General features: G+C 38.5%; 1 protein-coding gene across 2 annotated transcripts in view; it reads right to left on the bottom strand.

Annotated features, from left to right (window-relative positions):
• Nucleotides 1-17,892, bottom strand: part of sema3gb (sema domain, immunoglobulin domain (Ig), short basic domain, secreted, (semaphorin) 3Gb) — a 32,816-nt gene extending 14,924 nt beyond the window's left edge. For both annotated transcript variants that reach the window (XM_058389704.1, XM_058389705.1), the window contains exons 1-2: nucleotides 17,511-17,892; nucleotides 5,376-5,518 (exon numbers count right to left, since the gene is read on the bottom strand). In XM_058389704.1, coding sequence (XP_058245687.1) covers nucleotides 5,376-5,487 — 112 coding nt within the window. In that variant the 5' untranslated portion in view covers nucleotides 5,488-5,518; nucleotides 17,511-17,892. The remainder of the gene's footprint in view (nucleotides 1-5,375; nucleotides 5,519-17,510) is intronic.
• Between the last annotated feature and the right edge of the window lie 1,328 nt (nucleotides 17,893-19,220).

Here is a 19,220-nt window from a genome sequence, read left to right as displayed (position 1 = left end):
TGTGTGTGTGTGTGTGTGTACTAAATGGTGCCAGGGTTAAATCCTCCAGCCAAAAGCTGGTGTAATGCGATTCATTTATGGAGAACAAAAGTGGTCACATTTTCCACTGTCTCTCTCTCTCTCTCTCTCCCCCTCTCCCTCTCCTCAATAAGCATGGGGTTCAAGCTGGCCTCACAAACCCAGAGCCTCTTGTAAATGAAGAACTGAATCTTAGCACAAAGAGAAGAATAGTTTAAATACAGCATATGGATGAGAATAATAAATTCTATAAAATAATAATAAAACTGAGATGATAACACTGACTAAGTATAACTTTAGTGACTACATATATTACCCCTGACAGGTAAGAGTATATTCGGGGTTATAATTTTAGGGCATGTTTTTCACCTGGAACTCCACTAACCAGCTGGAGGTGACTTATTTCTGGGGAAGGTGGATGGATGTGCTCCAAGGCACAAAGGAGACCTTCTTTTCAGACAGTATTTGGTGTTTCTGTACATTTATATGTAATTCCATGCAGCACACATGCTCTTTCATTATCTGGATTTATGTTCCATAACTCAAATCTATCATTCATCATAATTTGCAGAGCAACCAACATGCATGTTTTAACTTGCTGTTTTTCAAATTCTTACAAAAATCTGCCCTGATAATTTCTGGCTTCAGAGAGCCACATGGTGTACACAATCACCACACACACACACACACACACACACACACTCTCCCTCTCTCTCTCTCTCTCTCTCTCTCTCTCTGATTGGACTAAATTGTTAATTCTAATAATGTGCAACACGTGACAAACCACATAGAGCTTTTGCTAAGTAGGTCATTAAAGCTTATTATGTGCCCAGAAATCAAGTGCAAGCTGGCACTTGAGTCAAGAGCACAAGATTTTAATGGACTGGCCACTAGGGCACTACATTGTATTTATGAAGAACACCTATAGGTGTATACAATTGGTGAAAATAATAACCACTTGTTATCAGCCATTTACTCTATCCACCAATAGAAAGAGACCACCTTAGGGCTACCACTGGTGCTAAGAATGCTCCACCACTTAAATAAAACCTTCAGCAGCAGTCCTAATGTACTCTATTTCCACTGATGGACTGGATAGAGGGGAGCTTATAAATTGTGCACAGCATCAGATATAGTCAAAATTGATCTAAAATAAATTTATTAAGTAAAATGTCCAATTAATTTTCAATTTAATGCATTGTGATATGCATAAGTAATAATTTGACCTTAATACAAAGTGACAGGCTGTCCAGAGTTCAGGGACTGGCTGAATTATAGGGCAGGGAAGTTTCCACATAATTAAAAACCCCACTGCTGCCTGCAATGTAACAGGGTCTAAATAAAAGCCTAAATACTTCAGTTTATTCATGGTGGAGATATGATATATTTATTAAATGTGTTTATGGTCCTAACCTAAGCAAACCCACTTTTGAAGGGCAAGCTATCTTTAAAATCCTTAAATTTGACATTATAATCTAGTTTTTTCAGCAGGAAAGTATGCTGACTGCTATGTCTACAGTTCAATCAGGTCAGAAAGCAGATTCTGACTGTTTAGAAAATGCAAAAAACAGTCTGTGTCTGAATGTTTCTTTTGGTAAATGCTAAGGTGAGCCTAGTCTAAACTCCAGCTGCAAACCCATCTTTACAGCTGTTTCACTGTGGGCAATACCAACCGATTCAGCAGTTTATCGGGAAAGGAAGCCATTAAAGCTGTCTCTTAGGTCTCATATCATTGCCATAACTTTGCTCTTAGGGATACAAAAAGTATATTAGAAATCTGTATTATTGCTCTACATTCTTTACTCAGATTTGCCCAAATAAGAAAGCAGCAGGACCTTGTGGTGTGATGATTAACAATCTAACACTAATCCCTAATATTTTTCAAACAGTAGGAGGACTCTGAGTTGACTGCCGGCCATTAGAGCTGGCTATAGGTCAGAACTCATGAAAACATGTCTAAAATGCCATGAAAGCCCATACAAATCCATAAAATTTCTATAACTCTATGACTAATTTTGTTCTTCGAGCACTAATTTTAGAACTTGGATGAGCTTATAATGGCAAAAACTAGGGTTTGATTCCATCAATTATCTTCCAAAATGTTACAAGAAGACCATAGCGAAGGGTTAAAAGGGTTTGTAGAATTCCTCAGTTTCTCTTGGGAAACAATGTAAAATGGGTCATTCGCACTGACCTATTAAGATTGTTGCTGTTTTACTCTCTCTTCATATTAAAGTTCCCAATTATGGAAACAAACTGTCTGTCCAAATATCTGGTTGCAATATGTTCAGGAAACACCTCACAGAATAAGCTCAACAAAGACAGAAAAGTCCATCATTACACTGAGAGACATCTAAAGGTTTTATACAAGATAGTGTATAAAATCAGTGTTAGATGAAATTTATCAATGCCTTTTCTCTCTTTTTTTCTTTTCTCTAAAACAGAGATCTGAAGCTTTTGTACTTTTAGCAAGTGTGCAGTAAAATTATCATTTAAATTCATCACTATTGCTCTGTTCTCATCCAAACCACTGTACTAGAGCCTGCAGACTTGAGTTCTGACATTAAAAGATTCATCAGAAGTAAGAAAAAACAAAAAGAAGCCTTTCCCATAAGGCTATTTCTGATCTCTCAGCTATTAATCCTACTCGTTTTTCCAGTTATTGAGCATATGCATGTCTTTCTACTTTCCAAAGCTGTTTCCCACATTTCCAAGGGAGCGTCACTATCAGTCCTGTGGCGTCAGGCAATCTGGGAAAAGGGCTTCATTCCAGGAAGAGACACCAGGCCTGCTATATCTCAATCTGTCCATTAGAAAACTACGGGGGTTGGAGGGATATGTAGACCCAGTACAAGTTTCTGACATTGCTTAGTTACTTGGTTACATATAAACCTACAGTGATTCAGACTGGAACTGGATAACACCAGCTGAAGCTCAGCATGTGTAGGTTTGTGTGTGTGTCTGTGTGTGTGTGTGTGTGTGTGTGTGTGTGTGCGTGCACCATACCAGAGCAGGTTGCTGGCGTCAGGTGCCTGCGTGCTCTGGGGGGCTTCCCTGTGCTCGGCTAAACACAGCAACCGCACAGGCTAATAATACTCTGGCAACTACACAAGCCTATCCCATTTCTCAGAACAGGGATCTGTTCCACTGTCACCTTCGCACACAATACCTCCACTCAGACCATGCTCATAATTAACCTCACACACACACACACACACACACACACACACACTCCGAGCTCACAGAAGATTGAAAATTCATATATAACTCTTCAATCATCAAGGTTGCCTTTAAACAAATACAATCTAAAACAATCATATGCAAATTCCACCATCAGCTCTCTTTTCCAATCACTTGTCCTCTCTTATCTCTTGTCCTAAATCTAAAATAAAAAAATCAATCTTCTGGGTATGTATACAATCAAACATGCTGAAAATGCTTGATCAGTCAATAAATATCAATATATTGGTATATAAGTAATATAATATAAGTATCATCAGTAATTATAGCAAGTTGATGGTGATGATATAGGAAGTATCATCAAACAGAAAGTGTGAATGTCAGTGTTTCATTACTTACTTTGTGTAGATGAACTAAAGATTTGTTTATTTCATTTGAACGGAAACATGATCAACAAGTTTTGTTTCATTATTTATGAAATCTTTTAATGAAATAATGAATTAATTCAGGTAAATGTGAGTTCTAAAATAAATATATAAATAAAAATCTCACTATAAAGAGTTCCTATTCCATGCAGGTGAGATTCAGTTTATGATTTTAGCCTTATACAGTATTTTTTAGCGTGCACAGTTGTGCAACTGATTTCTTTTTATTTACAGTAGACTCAGACAAAAGCACCTCTAACACAGATACATGGACATGTATATTATCCCTTCTTCTGTGTACTTTTTCCCTCCGAACTTGGACGACACTTACTTGAAGGTAGATCAGGGTGTGTCATTTGCATGCATAATAAGAGACTAGTGAGAGCTTGAGTCCACACAGTTGATTCATCCTTTGTGCTCAAACCACAGCTTGTTTTGATGCTGCATGACAGTTTCATTAATCAAATGCAGACTCGTTTATATCCATTTTGTGTGCTGAAATCTGCTCAAAACTTTGATGAATATGGGCCATAGTTTGCACACATCCTCTGTAACTTTTACACACATATCTGCATGCAAACATTCCCCACTTGTGCACACACACACACACACACACATACCTCTGTCCTTCTCTCTACCTCAACCTCCATCTCTCATGCCTCTGGGCTGCTCATCAGTCCTCTCCTTTCAGTTCCCTCCCACGATTCCCTCTTCCATATTTATCTTGTCTGTTTCCCCGTCCTCTGTCTCTCTCTCTCTCTCTCTCTCTCTCTCTCTCTCGCTCTCTCAGTGCACATTGTCCCCTACCTCTAGACCTTTCTTCTTCATCCATCCAATTTATTCTACAGTTCCTCTCTGCCATCCTGCTGTGGCATGCTATCTCTTTTCCTAACTCCAGTATCTTCTCACAAATTAATCATGCTTTTTCTCCTTTGTTAACCTCTCTGAACTTAGAGCATATTCATGCCAGTATCTGACCTACAGGCTGCAAGCATGTGTTAGATGCTCAGGGCTACGGACAGTTGTATAAACGTGTCTGTGTTTAGCCGTCACTTAATCGTGCAGAACAAACACCTTTTCAGCAACTAAAGTGTGTCATTATTCACTAGCTCTTTGTCTATAAGCAGCTCCTATAGTGATAAATTCTAATGGCATTGTGAGAGACTTTTTAACATCAAACGCTCCTCTCTCTGCATGACTCTCTTTGTGCCCCACAGTGACACGTCAACATGCAGGGGGGATGATGGGTAGTCACTTCTCTGGAGCATTAATTGGGCGATGAGGCATGCTGGTGATACACTCTGCCAGAGAAGGACAGAAAGCGATAGGCAGGGAGTGTGTGTGAGAGAAGGCACCGTGTAGTGAATATAGAGGCGAAAAACTGTCATGCTGCAAAACTCGGCAATGGATGACAGTTGTCACAGACGCACCATTAAAAAACATCTCCTTTAGAGAAGATCCTATATATATGCTTAATTCAAGTATGCCTAATGAAATGTCTTTTCCTACATGCCTTCAACAATTAGTGGCAGAAACAAACAGAGTAATTAATCATGCACTCGTTTAAACTGAATATACTGACGAGTTGGCCAATATGTTACACCTGTTTCATTAAATTGCAAAGCTGGTTTAATATAAAGAAAACATTAAACATGAATAGGGGAGGTGTTGAATTGTTGATCTGAGGTATTATGAGAAAACAAAGATTTCTCTTCTGTTACCGGTGCAGTAGTAAACAGAAACCATGCTCACCTTTGTAAGACAGATACACTCTGGGGGTCGGGCGGAGGTTGCCATGACAACTGTGTGCACACACACTCAGTAAGAGGAGGAGGAGTGGGAGGAGGGCCCGGGTCGTCTCCATGGAAATGACAGCAGAGTTAACCTTCCGAGACCTGCAAGGTGGCATGAGAGAAGTTCAGGAAAAGTTCCTGGCAAAACATGCTATACAACATTCATGTGGAGTTTTTGAGTTAATTCTAGTAAGTTTCCATAAATCAACAAGCGCCATTAACCAGAAGCTGTTTCGTTAGAAAAAAAAAAGCTTCCAGTCTTTAACTAGAAAGTTAAACACACCCTCGTAACGGCACTGAACCAAATTACAGGCCACACATCGGTCAGCACACATGTGACGCACGGCCTCTCCCTCCTGCCATATGAAGAGATTGTAAATGTAACACAAAAAGGAAACAAAGCCTTTAAAGGGGTGTGTTAGCTATAGATTGCCTGACATCTTCCCAGGGTGCACTAAGTTTGGCCTTAAGACAAAACTTCATTCCTTGATTTAGAAGCTTAGATAGAAAAAAATTTAAGAGACTTCAGTGAGGGAAAAAAAATGTTTCTTTTAAAAATTTAATGCCAAAACCCTGCTATTAAAATTGTTTGGATCATCTATTTTTTGTTAGCCATGACTCTTGAACCCATCCCTTCACAGTATGAGCAGTAACAAAGCTCTTGATTTAGTGGGAAAAGGGTAGCAGACCCTTCTGCGAAAGGGACACGCTCCCATGAGAGATTATATAAGGATGCACTTCAAATTGAAAGGGCTCTTAGATTCAGCAGCCAGGGCAAATCCCTGTCAAACTGCCTTGCTTTAAATCTTAAACTCTTAAAGTCTCAGCCAGCAGGGGTGACCACAAACACAGGGGGGTCTCTGCAACTTCTGTCTCCATGGTCATATCGCAAGAGAGAGCAAAGACAATGGAGCGCATGTCTGTGTTTCGATGTATGTGTAGTAATGATGAAGTTAACCTCTGGAGTTGTTTTTGGGTCCACACTCACATTCTCATAACTACATAACTTTCATATTAGTTTCATTGTACTGAATAATTCAGAGGTTACTGAACAATATAGTTTAAGCTGAATATCTGAACAAGCTAGGATTTTAATATTTGAAAGAAAATTTGCATGTGGAATGTAAAGTGTTGGAATAGCCCTAAGCAAAAAAACATATTTCTGTTGCATTAATACTTGAAAAGAGCCCATGACACTGGAACAATGGCTTATTTTGTTTGGGTTGAGGGGAATAATAATCAATTAATCTGATGTGCAGTTCATGTATAAAGCAGGATGCTTATATCATTTCCAAAACATTTAAGACATGAGATAATGAATAATGCAGTTGAAGAACTACTTTAGCTTTCACTGCCACGAGAAACAGAAACAAAAAAGACATTTGGAAACCTTTTAAAATTCCTTTATAAAAAAATAAATAAATAAACTGTTGATCTAGACTGACTGGAAGGAGAACGTTGTGTGCAAATGGCTTTCTTTTTATCCAGCACATAACACAGGGATGACACTTACTGCATATGACACTATAGACTCCCCAAAATAGTAGTGCTTTTATTATAGGTACTCATCCACAAATTTCCCATGGCTATGGTCAGTACAGAACTGGAAACTTTGAGCTAAACATAAACCTGTCTGTCCTATATCCTTGACTTCTCGTGGTAAAAAAAAAAGCAAGGTGTGTTCTGTGTGGCCTACAGAATACCTATCTTTAAAAATCTGCACATGTCTACTCACTAATTATGAGCCACAAGTGGCAGCGAATGTGTCATTATCTGTGTGTGTGTCGTGTGAGTGTGTTTGTGTGTAATGAGACCACACCTGGACACACACTAAGACTGAAGAGGCGTACAGTATGTAGAGCAAACAGACCTCTCAAAATAGACTGAGGTCTAAGAAATCAAGGTAGTCGTATAAAAAAACAACAACAAAAAGAATCCCGCAACACAATTAACTTGATCTGTGCTCATCTTGTTATATATTATATTCAGAGTAGAAGACTGTGTAGCTTTAAAAATCAGCCCCAAAATATGGAGAAACAGATGAATAAAATGAAATGGCCATCTATTCACCTCACATCAAAAACATAAATCAAGATTTGGGAGTCTTTACTTAAGCAATCTAACAGCAGCAGATCCTTATCTTCTGAGGCGATGCTTTGCCCCGGCAAAGTGCCACTAAATCACCCATGCGTGGTGAGCAAACATGAGGGTGTTTGTTGATGTGATGTCTGTATTTCAGGGTCAGCTTGAAATGAAGTCCTGCTTGCTGACAAAAAAAAAAAAAAAAAGGACAAAGGTTGAAGGTAGTCTCGTTAACGCAAGTCAGTCTTGTGATAAGGAATGCAACGTCCTCAGACAAAAGATCCACTGACAAATGAATGGTTTAAAGGCTCTTCTGAGTAGAAGTCTGAGAAAGCAGACAACAGCACTGACAGCATTTTTCACGAGCTTGCTTTTCAAAAGAATGTGTATTTAATGTTAATAGTGCTCTCTTATCACACAAAAAGATCGGTAAGATGAGAGCCATCTGTCTCAGTAATGCACACTGATAAATGACTCAAAGCTGAAGCTTGGAAAGCCTTCCCATGCATTAAGTGAGGGGAAAAAGCCCCAAGTCTGCTGTAGCTAGTTCTGAGCTAGAAACCTTAAACCTGAAAAGCCTTCAATCCTACACAGTTAAATCAAAAGGTAAGCTGGCTATTAAAGGGCAACTAATCCAAGCATAAAAGCTGTATTTTCTTTTGTCCAATCAATTTTCTTAGCTGTAAACAGGATAGTAAATCTATTGTCTTGAACCTGTCTTCCTGATCCAACTGTTGTTGGTGAAACTGGCGTTTATCCTGTGTGGAGTGGTGAATATTAATGAACACAGTGTTGTACACATTGCGTTGCGTTTGCCTCATTTATCAAGCTGGATACAAACAAATTTTGTTTGCAAATCATTCACACAAGCATTTACACAAAAAAATTTGGTATTCATGAAAATCCAGTCAGTCCAGGGAGGAAAAATATTTGTATTCTATGAGATCTTTTTGTAAATTTACATGTTCACTTAGAGGTAGGCATCAAAAGTATAACTAGCACGAGTCACTTTAATATTATATACAGATTGCACTGTTAAGTTTAAATTGCTTATATATTTCAGTTACACACAGATTTAGTGAAACCTTGACATGTCATATTAATGATATGAAAGAAACCAATCTGAAACAAGACCTTAAATATGATAAATAAGTCTAGCTGTCTGTTCAATTAGAGCAAATATAATGCCATTTAAAAGTAGCAATGGCCGAGCTGCATTAATTTAAGAGTTTTTCAGTTTTGAGATTATCATCGTTGCCATGAATGCATATAATTTGTCTGACTGACATTTACCAACATACACACATGAATATGAAAAAAATCAACATTATCTTTAAACCTTTGTAAATCTGGCGGGAATTTTTAACTCAGCTTAATGGCCTACAAAACCATTTACACCCATTTATAAAAATTGATAAATGAGGCCCAGTCTATTTACACTGAGTGGCCATTTTATGAGTTTAACCTACCATATTGTTGCACTTTGTATGCATAAAATGACTGACTGCAGCCCATCTGTTGCTCTGCAGTTTGTCAGCTACCCTCTACACCCTCTATCTAACGTAATCATATGCTATGATACAAATCACATAGAAGTACATAGAAAAATATGACCCAGAGTCTCTATACTCTCTGCTCAAGGTGTACAAACAAGGTGGGTGTGTCTAATAAAATCATCTACACAGTGTTTTGTTGTCTGCCCCTTAAGCATAAAAAAAAGGTCAGCAGTGGTTTTGCTGCATAAGTCTATGCAGCAATCACAGAGTTAGCTAACAGTGAAGAAAGAAATGTGGCAGTAAATGAGTTTGCTCTATGTTATGATATTTCATTTATGCAACACACGTTTTAGACAAGTGGCACAATAAAATCAGAGAGAAAGCAATCGTTTCACACAATCATCATCATGATAAGCAACAAAACCAGCACAGAACAGAGAGATACTATAAGAGGAAAAGTGGGGTATGTTTAATCACACAGGCAGACTCATTTTGATAGGAAAACTACACACCATTTATCCAGGAAATTGTCCAGTCAACCAATCGTGTGGCAGTGGTGCAAGGAATAATAAGTCAAGAGCTTCAGTTAACATTCATATCAAACATCAGAATGGTGAAAGAGAGGAAGCCTTAATTATTGCCACACATTGCATTACAGCACAGTGGAATTCTTTTCTTTGCATATCCCAGCTTCTTTTGTGGAGGTTGGGGTCAGGGCACAGGGTCAATCATTATACAGCACCCCTGGAGCAGAGAGGGTCGAGGGCCTTGCTCGGGGGTCCAGCAGAGGCAGCTTGGCAGTGCTGAGGTTTAAACCCGATCTTCCAATCCACAACCAAGAGCCTTAACCACTTGAGAATATTTCAAACATGGTTAATCTCTTGGGATCATCACAGTCAAATAGTTTGCAAAAAAAAAAAAATCCAGTGAGTGGCAGTTATGTGAGAAAAAATGCCTTGCTGGTGAGAGAGGTCAGAGGAGAATGGCCAGACTGGGTGGAGTTGCCAGGAAGTCAGATCATTCAAATAATGGCTTTTTACAACTATGGTGCACAGAAGAGCATCACAGAATGCACAACATGTTAAACATTGAGTGTATAACAGCAGAAGACCAAATCAGGTGTCAATCCTCTCAGCTTAGAACAGGAATCTGAGGCTACAATGGGCACACACTCACTAAATTGTACAGTTGAAAATTGGAAAAACATTGACTGAGTTTTTCTAATCTTCACCTATCCAATTTAATTGAATTTGATACTAATTATACTAACTTATACTAATACACACCTTTCAGGCTTTAAACTCAGTAAATCACATCGCAGGTGCAAATTGTATCCACCATGTTGACACCATGTTTTCTTTTTCACTTTCAGCTGGAAAAGCCCAAAGTGCATATTCATTAAGCCAGACAATCAAAACACACAAGATATTTTTTTTTCTTGTGTGAAAGACTTAATCCTCTACAGATCCTGTTAGTAAATCAGCTTCCACATTTTTGTGGGGCGTTTATCAAGTACAAACACAAACCTCTAGGAAATCAGGGATTGCATGTTACTTTAACAGCTCTGTCTTTTCCCAGAACAGTCTCTTTATTTCTGTTCAAGTGTGGTAGTTATACTACAGTGAATCTGAAAGGCCAAAGAGTCACTTGTCACCAAAATGGTAAATCCTGCCATTCTTTTCAAACTTGTCTCTATAAAAGGTCCAGAAAGAGTATTAAATTGTATAGCAAAATAGAATATTCCTTCTTCAATGCTAGAAGTGAAAATATTGATCTAATTGGAACTCTTGCCTTGTTCATTAAGCAAACTGTTCTCATAAAATACACAACAAAAGCAATCACATGTAACACAAAGAATCCAGAAACTCATTGCTTTATTCTGCAAAAGTAGCCCTGCAGTTCTTCTTAGCCAACAGCCAAAGGACTCAACAATTAATGACCAGACTTAAGTATGCATGCCAACAAAACAAAATAAAAAAACAATTTACTGAGAAAAAAACAGACTTTACAGGGAAAAAACAATAACTTACTTACAATAACTAACTGCATTTATTTGTTCTGTACTGTTTAAGACGTGGTTAGATTTCCATGTGTCACTATGCAAAGTTGAGTGTCTTTGTTACTCATAGCTATAAAACATCCTGGAGTTTAAGACCGTCCTCTTAACCAAAGCCTTTTTCCTGGCAAGAGAAATAGAGGCATGGGAAAAGAATTATAACAAACAATTCCCTGAAGCTGTTTGCTCCCTCATAACTGGTATTAAGTGGACAGTATGTGCTTCTCTAGGCCCTCTGCTCACATTGGACCTAGAAATAGTGGTATATGAGAACAAATCTGAGGTTGACGGGATGTTGTAGGTATATGTTCTAAGATTTATTCTAATATGACAATATCAAATCTGTGGCAAGGTGGATAATACAAACTACGGGACATAATTATCACTCATAGTATTGGCACTGACAGCTTTATACTTCATGTTTTTTTGGTGAAATTCAATTTTCTACTCATAATCCCAATCTTTTAAATTGTATATACTCAGCACCAGAAAATCTCCCCTTCTTTACTTCTCTGAATAAAAGCACTGGTTATAGAACATAGTCATTAGAACATTTTAGCAATGCAGCATATTTGATGTACAGTACAATATAGAGAATATTACTTTCAATATTGCTTCTTTAATAGAGCAATGTAATTAGCTGCAGGTTTAAACAATGTCTATGTTGATGTTAGAATTCCTCAACACAGAAAAACTCCAGAGGACAATACTGGAGTAAAACCTCAAGGAACAAGAAGAACAACAGAGACAGCAACAAAAATGATGCCTGGTGTTTTAACTGTGGAAGTGGAAAGTGCTACCTATAACAATAACACTGGGCCAAAATTTCCCATAGGTTTTCTAATGGGTTGATATTGACCGTGAATGCCATTGCAAATGGAGTACATCATTTTCAGACTCAGACAGTCAAGACAGTCAGCTGACAAGTTCTGCTTCCAAAATGCCTGGACAAATGTTACCAGCAGATCTCCTTTACAAAACTGGAAGATTGTGTGTCTATAGTGTTAACCACAGTTACACCACCCTCAAACATTTCCACATTTTCCCTCATGGTGTTGAAATGTCCTTAATTGGTATTAACATTTGAAGGTTGAAGACGTGCTCTGTATTTGGCTCCTTTAATCTTTTTCTTAAACCTGACCAGTTTCCCAGTCTCTGCTTATGAAAATCATCCCACCCCCACCTCCCTAACATGATGCTACCAGCACCATGCTTCTGTGTGTGAATGGTGTTCTCAGAATGATGAACAGTTTTGGGTTTCTCTTTGTGCTGAGGCCAAATGGTTTAGTTTTGGTCTCATCCGAACAGATAATCCACTTGAGCCTCCGATATGCTTTTTAGGAAACCCAATATGTTTTTTTTTCTTTCTTCTTGTCACTCTTCCATAAAGCCCAGCTTTGTTGAATGCTATGCTTGCCATTTGATCAACTTCTCCCATGGCCTCTGGGTTGCTTCTCTGACTAATCCCATCTTTGGTGACACTTGGTGGATGGCTTCCTCTAGGCAGAATTTTGGTTGCGCCATATTCTTTAGAGTTTTAATAATGAATTTAATATTCTCCACAGGATGTTCAAAGTTTAAAATTGTTTTAAATTGGCGATCATGTGACTAAACATGTGGCCACAACTATAGCATTAAAACATATGTAATCATATATATTTTTTTAATTCTAAATAATTTTGAAAACTATATTGAGTTTCCTTCCTCTCTTCAATAAAATAGTTTATTTTGAGAGATTCATAGCATAAAAGTCAAAGTGCAAAATATATACTTATGGAAATGAACTGATAATTATAAATGCAGTTTTTTTTTTTTAATCATACCATGGGTTGATTTGTTTGGAGGTTTTTTTGCTGCTATTTATCTTTTCTTCAAAGATTTTGTAAAATGTCTAAGATCTCTAAGAGATCACTTTAATATGTAATACAATACCATAATACATTACAAACTATATTATATATAATATAGACAGTGAGCCTGAAAGTGAGGTGCTGACAGATGTCTTATGCAGAGACTTAAAGACAGGCATGTGAAATGTCTGCCAAGAACACCTAAATGGGTTGCCTAATATTATTAATCTGCTAACATTAAGGTAACAGAATTGTTAATATCAGCTTAGAAAAGTTGTGTTTTTAACATGTATACATACTTTCTATATTCATAGTTGAGTCCATGCCACAGATGAGAGAATCATGGCCTTTTTCCAAGACTGTGTTTGGCCACTGCACTGGACTACATTAAAGCAAGGCAATGTGCTGAAATTTGCAGTCCCTTGCTAAGCTTCTCCACCTTAAATGTCAGATTTTCCAACTCTCTTCAAAGGCTGCTGAACACCAGAGGTCTTGCGTAGCACATGTTGATGTGACCACTACTCTCAGTCATATCATTTTCACCTCAATAGTGATATGATGCTGCTGATATGACACTAAGCAACCTGCAACAACGCCATCAAAACAGAGGCAAAAGCAAAGAGTGTGTAATGGAGCTCAACAGCGGTATGAGAGTACAGAACACAATTGCGTTTACTGTCTAAGAAGAGCTTGAACCTAGTCATTTTCCAAGTCCGAGAATAACTGGGCTACGTCTTCCTGCTGCAAGATGAAACCTGATCAAAAGAAGATCTCGACTGAACAGTTGTTTCAGGAATTATAATGCAGGTGCCTCTGCTTCCAAAGGGGATAAGAACATGGCACGCCTGGCAGCATAGTAAAACTGGGGCTCTTGCATCATCTAGCACTTATGTACTCCATCGTACACCCCCTAGCCACACACACACACACACACTGACTCTGCCAGTCTCTGTATATAATCCCGTCCCTCTCTCAGAAGAGCCTGATCTCTCAAACCTCTTATGTTGTAATACTCCAAATCAAGATAGAGAGCATTAGGAGGACTTTACTCAGGAGAGGGATCTGTACGCATCACATTCCAACACCTCTTTTGATGGGCCTCACTCTTTTCATTTACACGATAAACACTGGATTCCTTAGCCATTATCCAGCACTTGTAACAGGCTCACCTATTCATAGCTCACAGCTGTTTTCCAACATCAGTTTGCTTTATGAGCGAGCACAATTTTTGTCATGTTTGCTTTGGTATTTTCCAGGATTAAGTGCAGTGAGTTATGAGTTATGAAGTGAGCCACGGCCGGACATTTGTTTGCTGCTAAGCAGCTCATGCACTCCTGGCTGCTTGAAAATTTTACTCAGCTCAGCTATAAGAAAACTTTATGACACATGGCCAATTATCACATGCAAATGTGGGATAATCGATTTAATACCTCATCTAGTGTAATGCTTCCCTGAACTCACCATGGTCTATGAACAAATCTTATAAAGTGCTTGTATTAGTCTCTTTAATATGACTACATGGCTTTAATTTTCTTTGCCTTTTCATCCCTTTCAGTTAAGAGAATAGACTCACTGACTGTCCATGTGCTTTGAAATGGATTATAGTAGGTCTTTGGTTGGCAAAGGCTCAAGAATCCTCAGAATGGAGGCTTAATACCCCCTGGGCTGACAGCTGCAGGGATAAACCACCCTTGCTCACTGTCATTGACGCCCCTGTGTTGTGCCATTCCCCGTAAAAGTGGCACCAGAATTAGGAGGGGAGGGTAAGAGAGATCGAGGTGAACATTCTAAAGTCTTGTCAGGTGCTTCTGCTTTTCAAGTGTACACTGATACAACCACTAAACCTTTCTGATTTCAGCATTTTAAAAAAAGGCTATTAATCATGAAAACTGGAAAGTGGTGCCATTTCCATTGAAATTGATGTTAGTAGCAAATGAGCTATTTTCTACCTGGAAAATGCTAGAAGGGATGTGACATTGTCTTTAACCTCTCGCTCTACCAACAACACTGACCTACCTTTTCTTAACAACTCCTTCAAAGGGACTCTTTAATCCACTGTTTCAAGACATGTGGACAAAAAAATACATAAGGTTTAAATATTTAAAATCTGTACGATATTAATAGTTAATATGAAGCAGTTGCTATGAAGAGCTACACAACCACAAAGGGTATCAGTGAATAATCAGCCCAGTTCAAGGTGAAAAAATGACAAAGTGACAACATGCGCAGAGCAGAATTCATTTTCTTAAAAGGCGATAGATGAGGCAGGATTTGACGTGAGACCGTACTTATTAGAAACGTAGCACCCTGCCACCTCCGCTGAGGTATCACTAAATTATCACTTGTACCCTCACTTTCCCCTCCTTTCAATAACACCCCACCCCCCAAAAGTCCCGTCTGGCCCACGGCTGACCCCTAGAATCTCTCATGACAACCGTCTCTGGGGGATTGTTATATTTGTAGAGAGCAACAAGGCTGTGTATGACTAACTCTGTATATATTTATGCATGTGCATGTGTTTGCATATGTGTTGAGACAAGGAGAATCCTGGCAACTGCCTAGAAGCAGAGCTATTGATGACAAATGGGAGGCTGAGAGTATGATTAGAGTGATGAATAAAACCCTGGAGAGTAGATAAATAAGTTTCATAAAAAGAAAATCCATCTAACTTTAGATGAAAGAGGTTGAATGTGTATTTGCTCAGCTCAAGGACTATTAGTCCTATTAAATGAGAACAGATTAGAATATTGCTGAAGACATATTGATTTGAATTTTATATAATTGATCTAAAAATGTTAGGAGAACGTGTCTTGAAATAATGACAGCCTACAAATTTAATATCAGTAAGGCTGCTGTCATAAAATCTGAGTGAACATGCAGAACAAAGAGGCAGAATAGAGCAAATTGCTTGAGGTTAAACATTTGTGCAGGTATTCAGCTATAAATTCAGCTATAAAAAATGATTGAAACATAACTCAAGGAATGTCTATAAACCTTGCCAAAGTGTAATTTTCACTCTTACTCCTAATTCCTAATTCTTAATTACATGTATAATCGTCTCAGGTCAGTGTATTTTGCTTCTGATAAAACATATACTTGTTTCATATACTGATCTCATTCAAAAGCAACAAAAAAGACGTACAAAAAGAAAAAATAACACTGCATCAAAAGAAAATATATGTAATTCTCAAATATACCACAATATACCAAAATTCCAGTTATCGTTTAAAAAAATACACAGTACAAAATGGCATGCCCTCAGAAATGGGGAAATTTGCTTTAGCTTTAAAACCAAGGTAACATCACCCCAAAATCAATGAAATACAGCTAGCTCTGGCTGCCCATGACTGACAGAATAAATATTTCACAAAGCTTGTTAGTGATCTCACAACATGCACTGGTGAGCTTGCCCAGAGAGCAAAAGTCCTGAGAACAAGATGCCTCTGTATTGATTTTTTACCCACATTTTTCTTCAACCTTGAGTTTAGCCATATTAATAATTGATGAGGCAGCATCCCGCCTGGCTCTCTGGATTCCTCAAAATTTATGCTCTCGTCTGTTGGTTTTAAGATTAATGTCAATATAGTCAATAAGCTGGAGCAAATGCTACAATAACCTAAAAAATATAATATGATTGGCATCTATGTTGGGATTGTAGTCCAAACAGCAAAAACACAATCACTTTCATATGTGACATTACTTCCTTGCTCATTAGTTTATGTGTAAAGTTGGACACTCAAAACCCAAGGCAGGTAGATAGATAGTGCTATTGTCAAATGCTTTACTAAATAAATAAATAAATAAATAAATAAATAAATAAATAGCCACAAATCCAAAAATGAGGATGGATACCAGTAGCTGAAAGTGAAAGTGATGCAACAGCATGTACAATGTGCACTCTCTCTCTAAAAAAAAAAATCTCAAAAATTAATAAATAATAATAAATTAAATATAAAAAAAAGGTAAAAGTTACACTATATACACCTTCCTAGAGAGGCTACATACTGAGGGTATAAAAAGTGCATGCTTGAGGGTAGCACCTTATTACACTTTATTATGCATTTTCAGAGTTTGAGGGGAAAGAAACATAATGTTGACATACAATGTTTAACAGCAACAATAATATAGTGTTATGGTAAATTGTTTCGTTTTGTTTTGTATTTGAAGAACATATAATCATAATCACAAAACAAAAAACTTGTATTAAAACACAGAAGTCAGTAGTCTGAGAAGTCTAAATGGATTGTCAAAGGGAAAAAAAGACCCTTAAGTAAAAGACAAAAGCTGATGTGGAGACTTCATGATATGCCAAAAAAAAATGCTTTCACTCTGAACGTTTTATACACCGATGACCAGAAGCTTAGAGAAAGGCAAAGCCTAAAAAGTAATCTGAATATTTATAAAGCAGTGAAGGTGAACGGAATGTGAATAGGTTTAAAGATGCAACTCGAACGAGCATTATCGATACATTCAGCGCTTTTTCCCCACTCCTTAACTGAAACTAAAGGGGAAAAAGAAACATTTCAGTAGCAACAGAATCATTACGTTCAGAATAATTGCGTTCATCAGAAATGTGTACTGCTATTGATCATCAATAAGAAGCGACTCACTTCACTACAGGTAACTCCGGCGGCTGAGGCGTTTGTGTTGGTCGTTACATTCCGCGGCGTCGGACGAAGCTATCCATAAATCCCACCACACACAAAACACTCAAAAACTACCAAACGCGGCGTGTTTCTGTCCATTTGACGGAGGCTGGTCAGCTTGCGAGTTACCAAAGTTTTCCTGCCGTCAAAAAAAAACCGTCTGATCAGACCACAACCCCTCGAAATAGCCTGCACCGTGCTCCAAAACTCTTATCACCACTCCATCCACATAAAGCTTTCCTTAAAGTCCGAAGTGAAAGACTTTATGAAGAGGAAAAGAGGTGGCAGGTGCTCGTTGTGTGGGTTGTCCTGCTACCTCAGTGTTAAAATCCACCCAGCCGTGTTAAGCAGTTAACCACATCCATGCCAGAGAGAGAGAGAGAGAGAGAGAGAGAGAGAGAGAGAGAGAGAGAGAGAGAGAGAGAGAGAGAGAGAGAGAGAGCAGTCCCTCTGAAGTCATAAGTGAGCTCTCACCCAATTTGGTCCCTTAATGGAAAATCATTCATTAAATCCAGGAGTGCCAATACTAATTTGGGGGCCTCTATATGCACACTAGGTTAATATGCGCATTAGGACACCCCCAAGAACAGTTTTAACTAATTTTATTCCATATGGATTTCCTACTCAGGACACACTCCATTTATGGCATTCCTGATTATTCATTCATTCATATTCTGTAAGCGCTTTATCCTGGTCAGCATCATGGAGGATCCGGAGTCTTTCCCAGGAACACTGGGCAGTGAGGCATGAATACACCCTAGAGAGGATGTCAGTCCATTTCAGGGCACCATGCACACACCCATACATGTAGGAGCAATTTTAAGCAGCCATGTTAGTGAGAGAAAACAGAAATAAACAGAAATATAGCTGAACCTTATTCACATATGGGTGTCAGGTCGAACATTCTCTGAGAAGAAATTTGCTCCCCCTATTCTTTATCCTTTGTGGTTGCTGTGATGCCAGTGCTTATACCTGTGTGAGTAAGTCAAGCTGGCTGGACTTGTACAATGCTGAAGCTGTTAACTGTTTTGTAATTGTGTGTTAAGTCTAGTCTTGACATTTTGCATCAGATAATTCATATTAAACTAGACAGATTAATCATCACAGAACTACTGTAAGACTGAGGTCCACTTTGACAATATGCCACTCTAGTTTGCCCCATGAGTCTTGTTTCCCCATATTCAAAGAGCAGAGAAAGCAGCATTGCTTTTATGCAATTTATGCAATTTTATGCAATCCCGCCAGTCGTCTGACTGCATTATGGAGTTTGAAAGAGCAGTTCTTCAGGGCAAGCCTCGAGGGCTAGACTTGGGCCCCACTGGTTTAGGACATCACAGTGGGGGTGCTGTGAGAATAGAAACTCTTATTAAACATAACCCCTTATTTCGGGGGGGGGCTTGGGGGGGCATAAGTGATTGGGGTGGCACAGTGCCTCAGTGGGTAGTGATGCCGCCAAGGTTCCTGGCTTGATAATGAGATTGTGTTAGCCTAGATTCTCTGTGGACTTTAACATGTTTCCCTGGGTTCTATGGTTTTATCCCACCTCCCAAAAAATGCCGGTATGTGGATTGGTGCTTAAATTCCCTTAGTTGGCAATGACTGTGTGACTGGGGCCTTGGGTTGGACTGTGTTACTGCAGATAAATTAATGGATAAGTGGAAAATTGTAATAAAT

This window comes from Hemibagrus wyckioides, linkage group LG05 (assembly GCF_019097595.1).
Source record: "Hemibagrus wyckioides isolate EC202008001 linkage group LG05, SWU_Hwy_1.0, whole genome shotgun sequence".
Classification (NCBI taxonomy): Eukaryota; Metazoa; Chordata; class Actinopteri; order Siluriformes; family Bagridae; genus Hemibagrus; species Hemibagrus wyckioides.
This window is presented reverse-complemented; position numbering and strand designations above follow the sequence as displayed.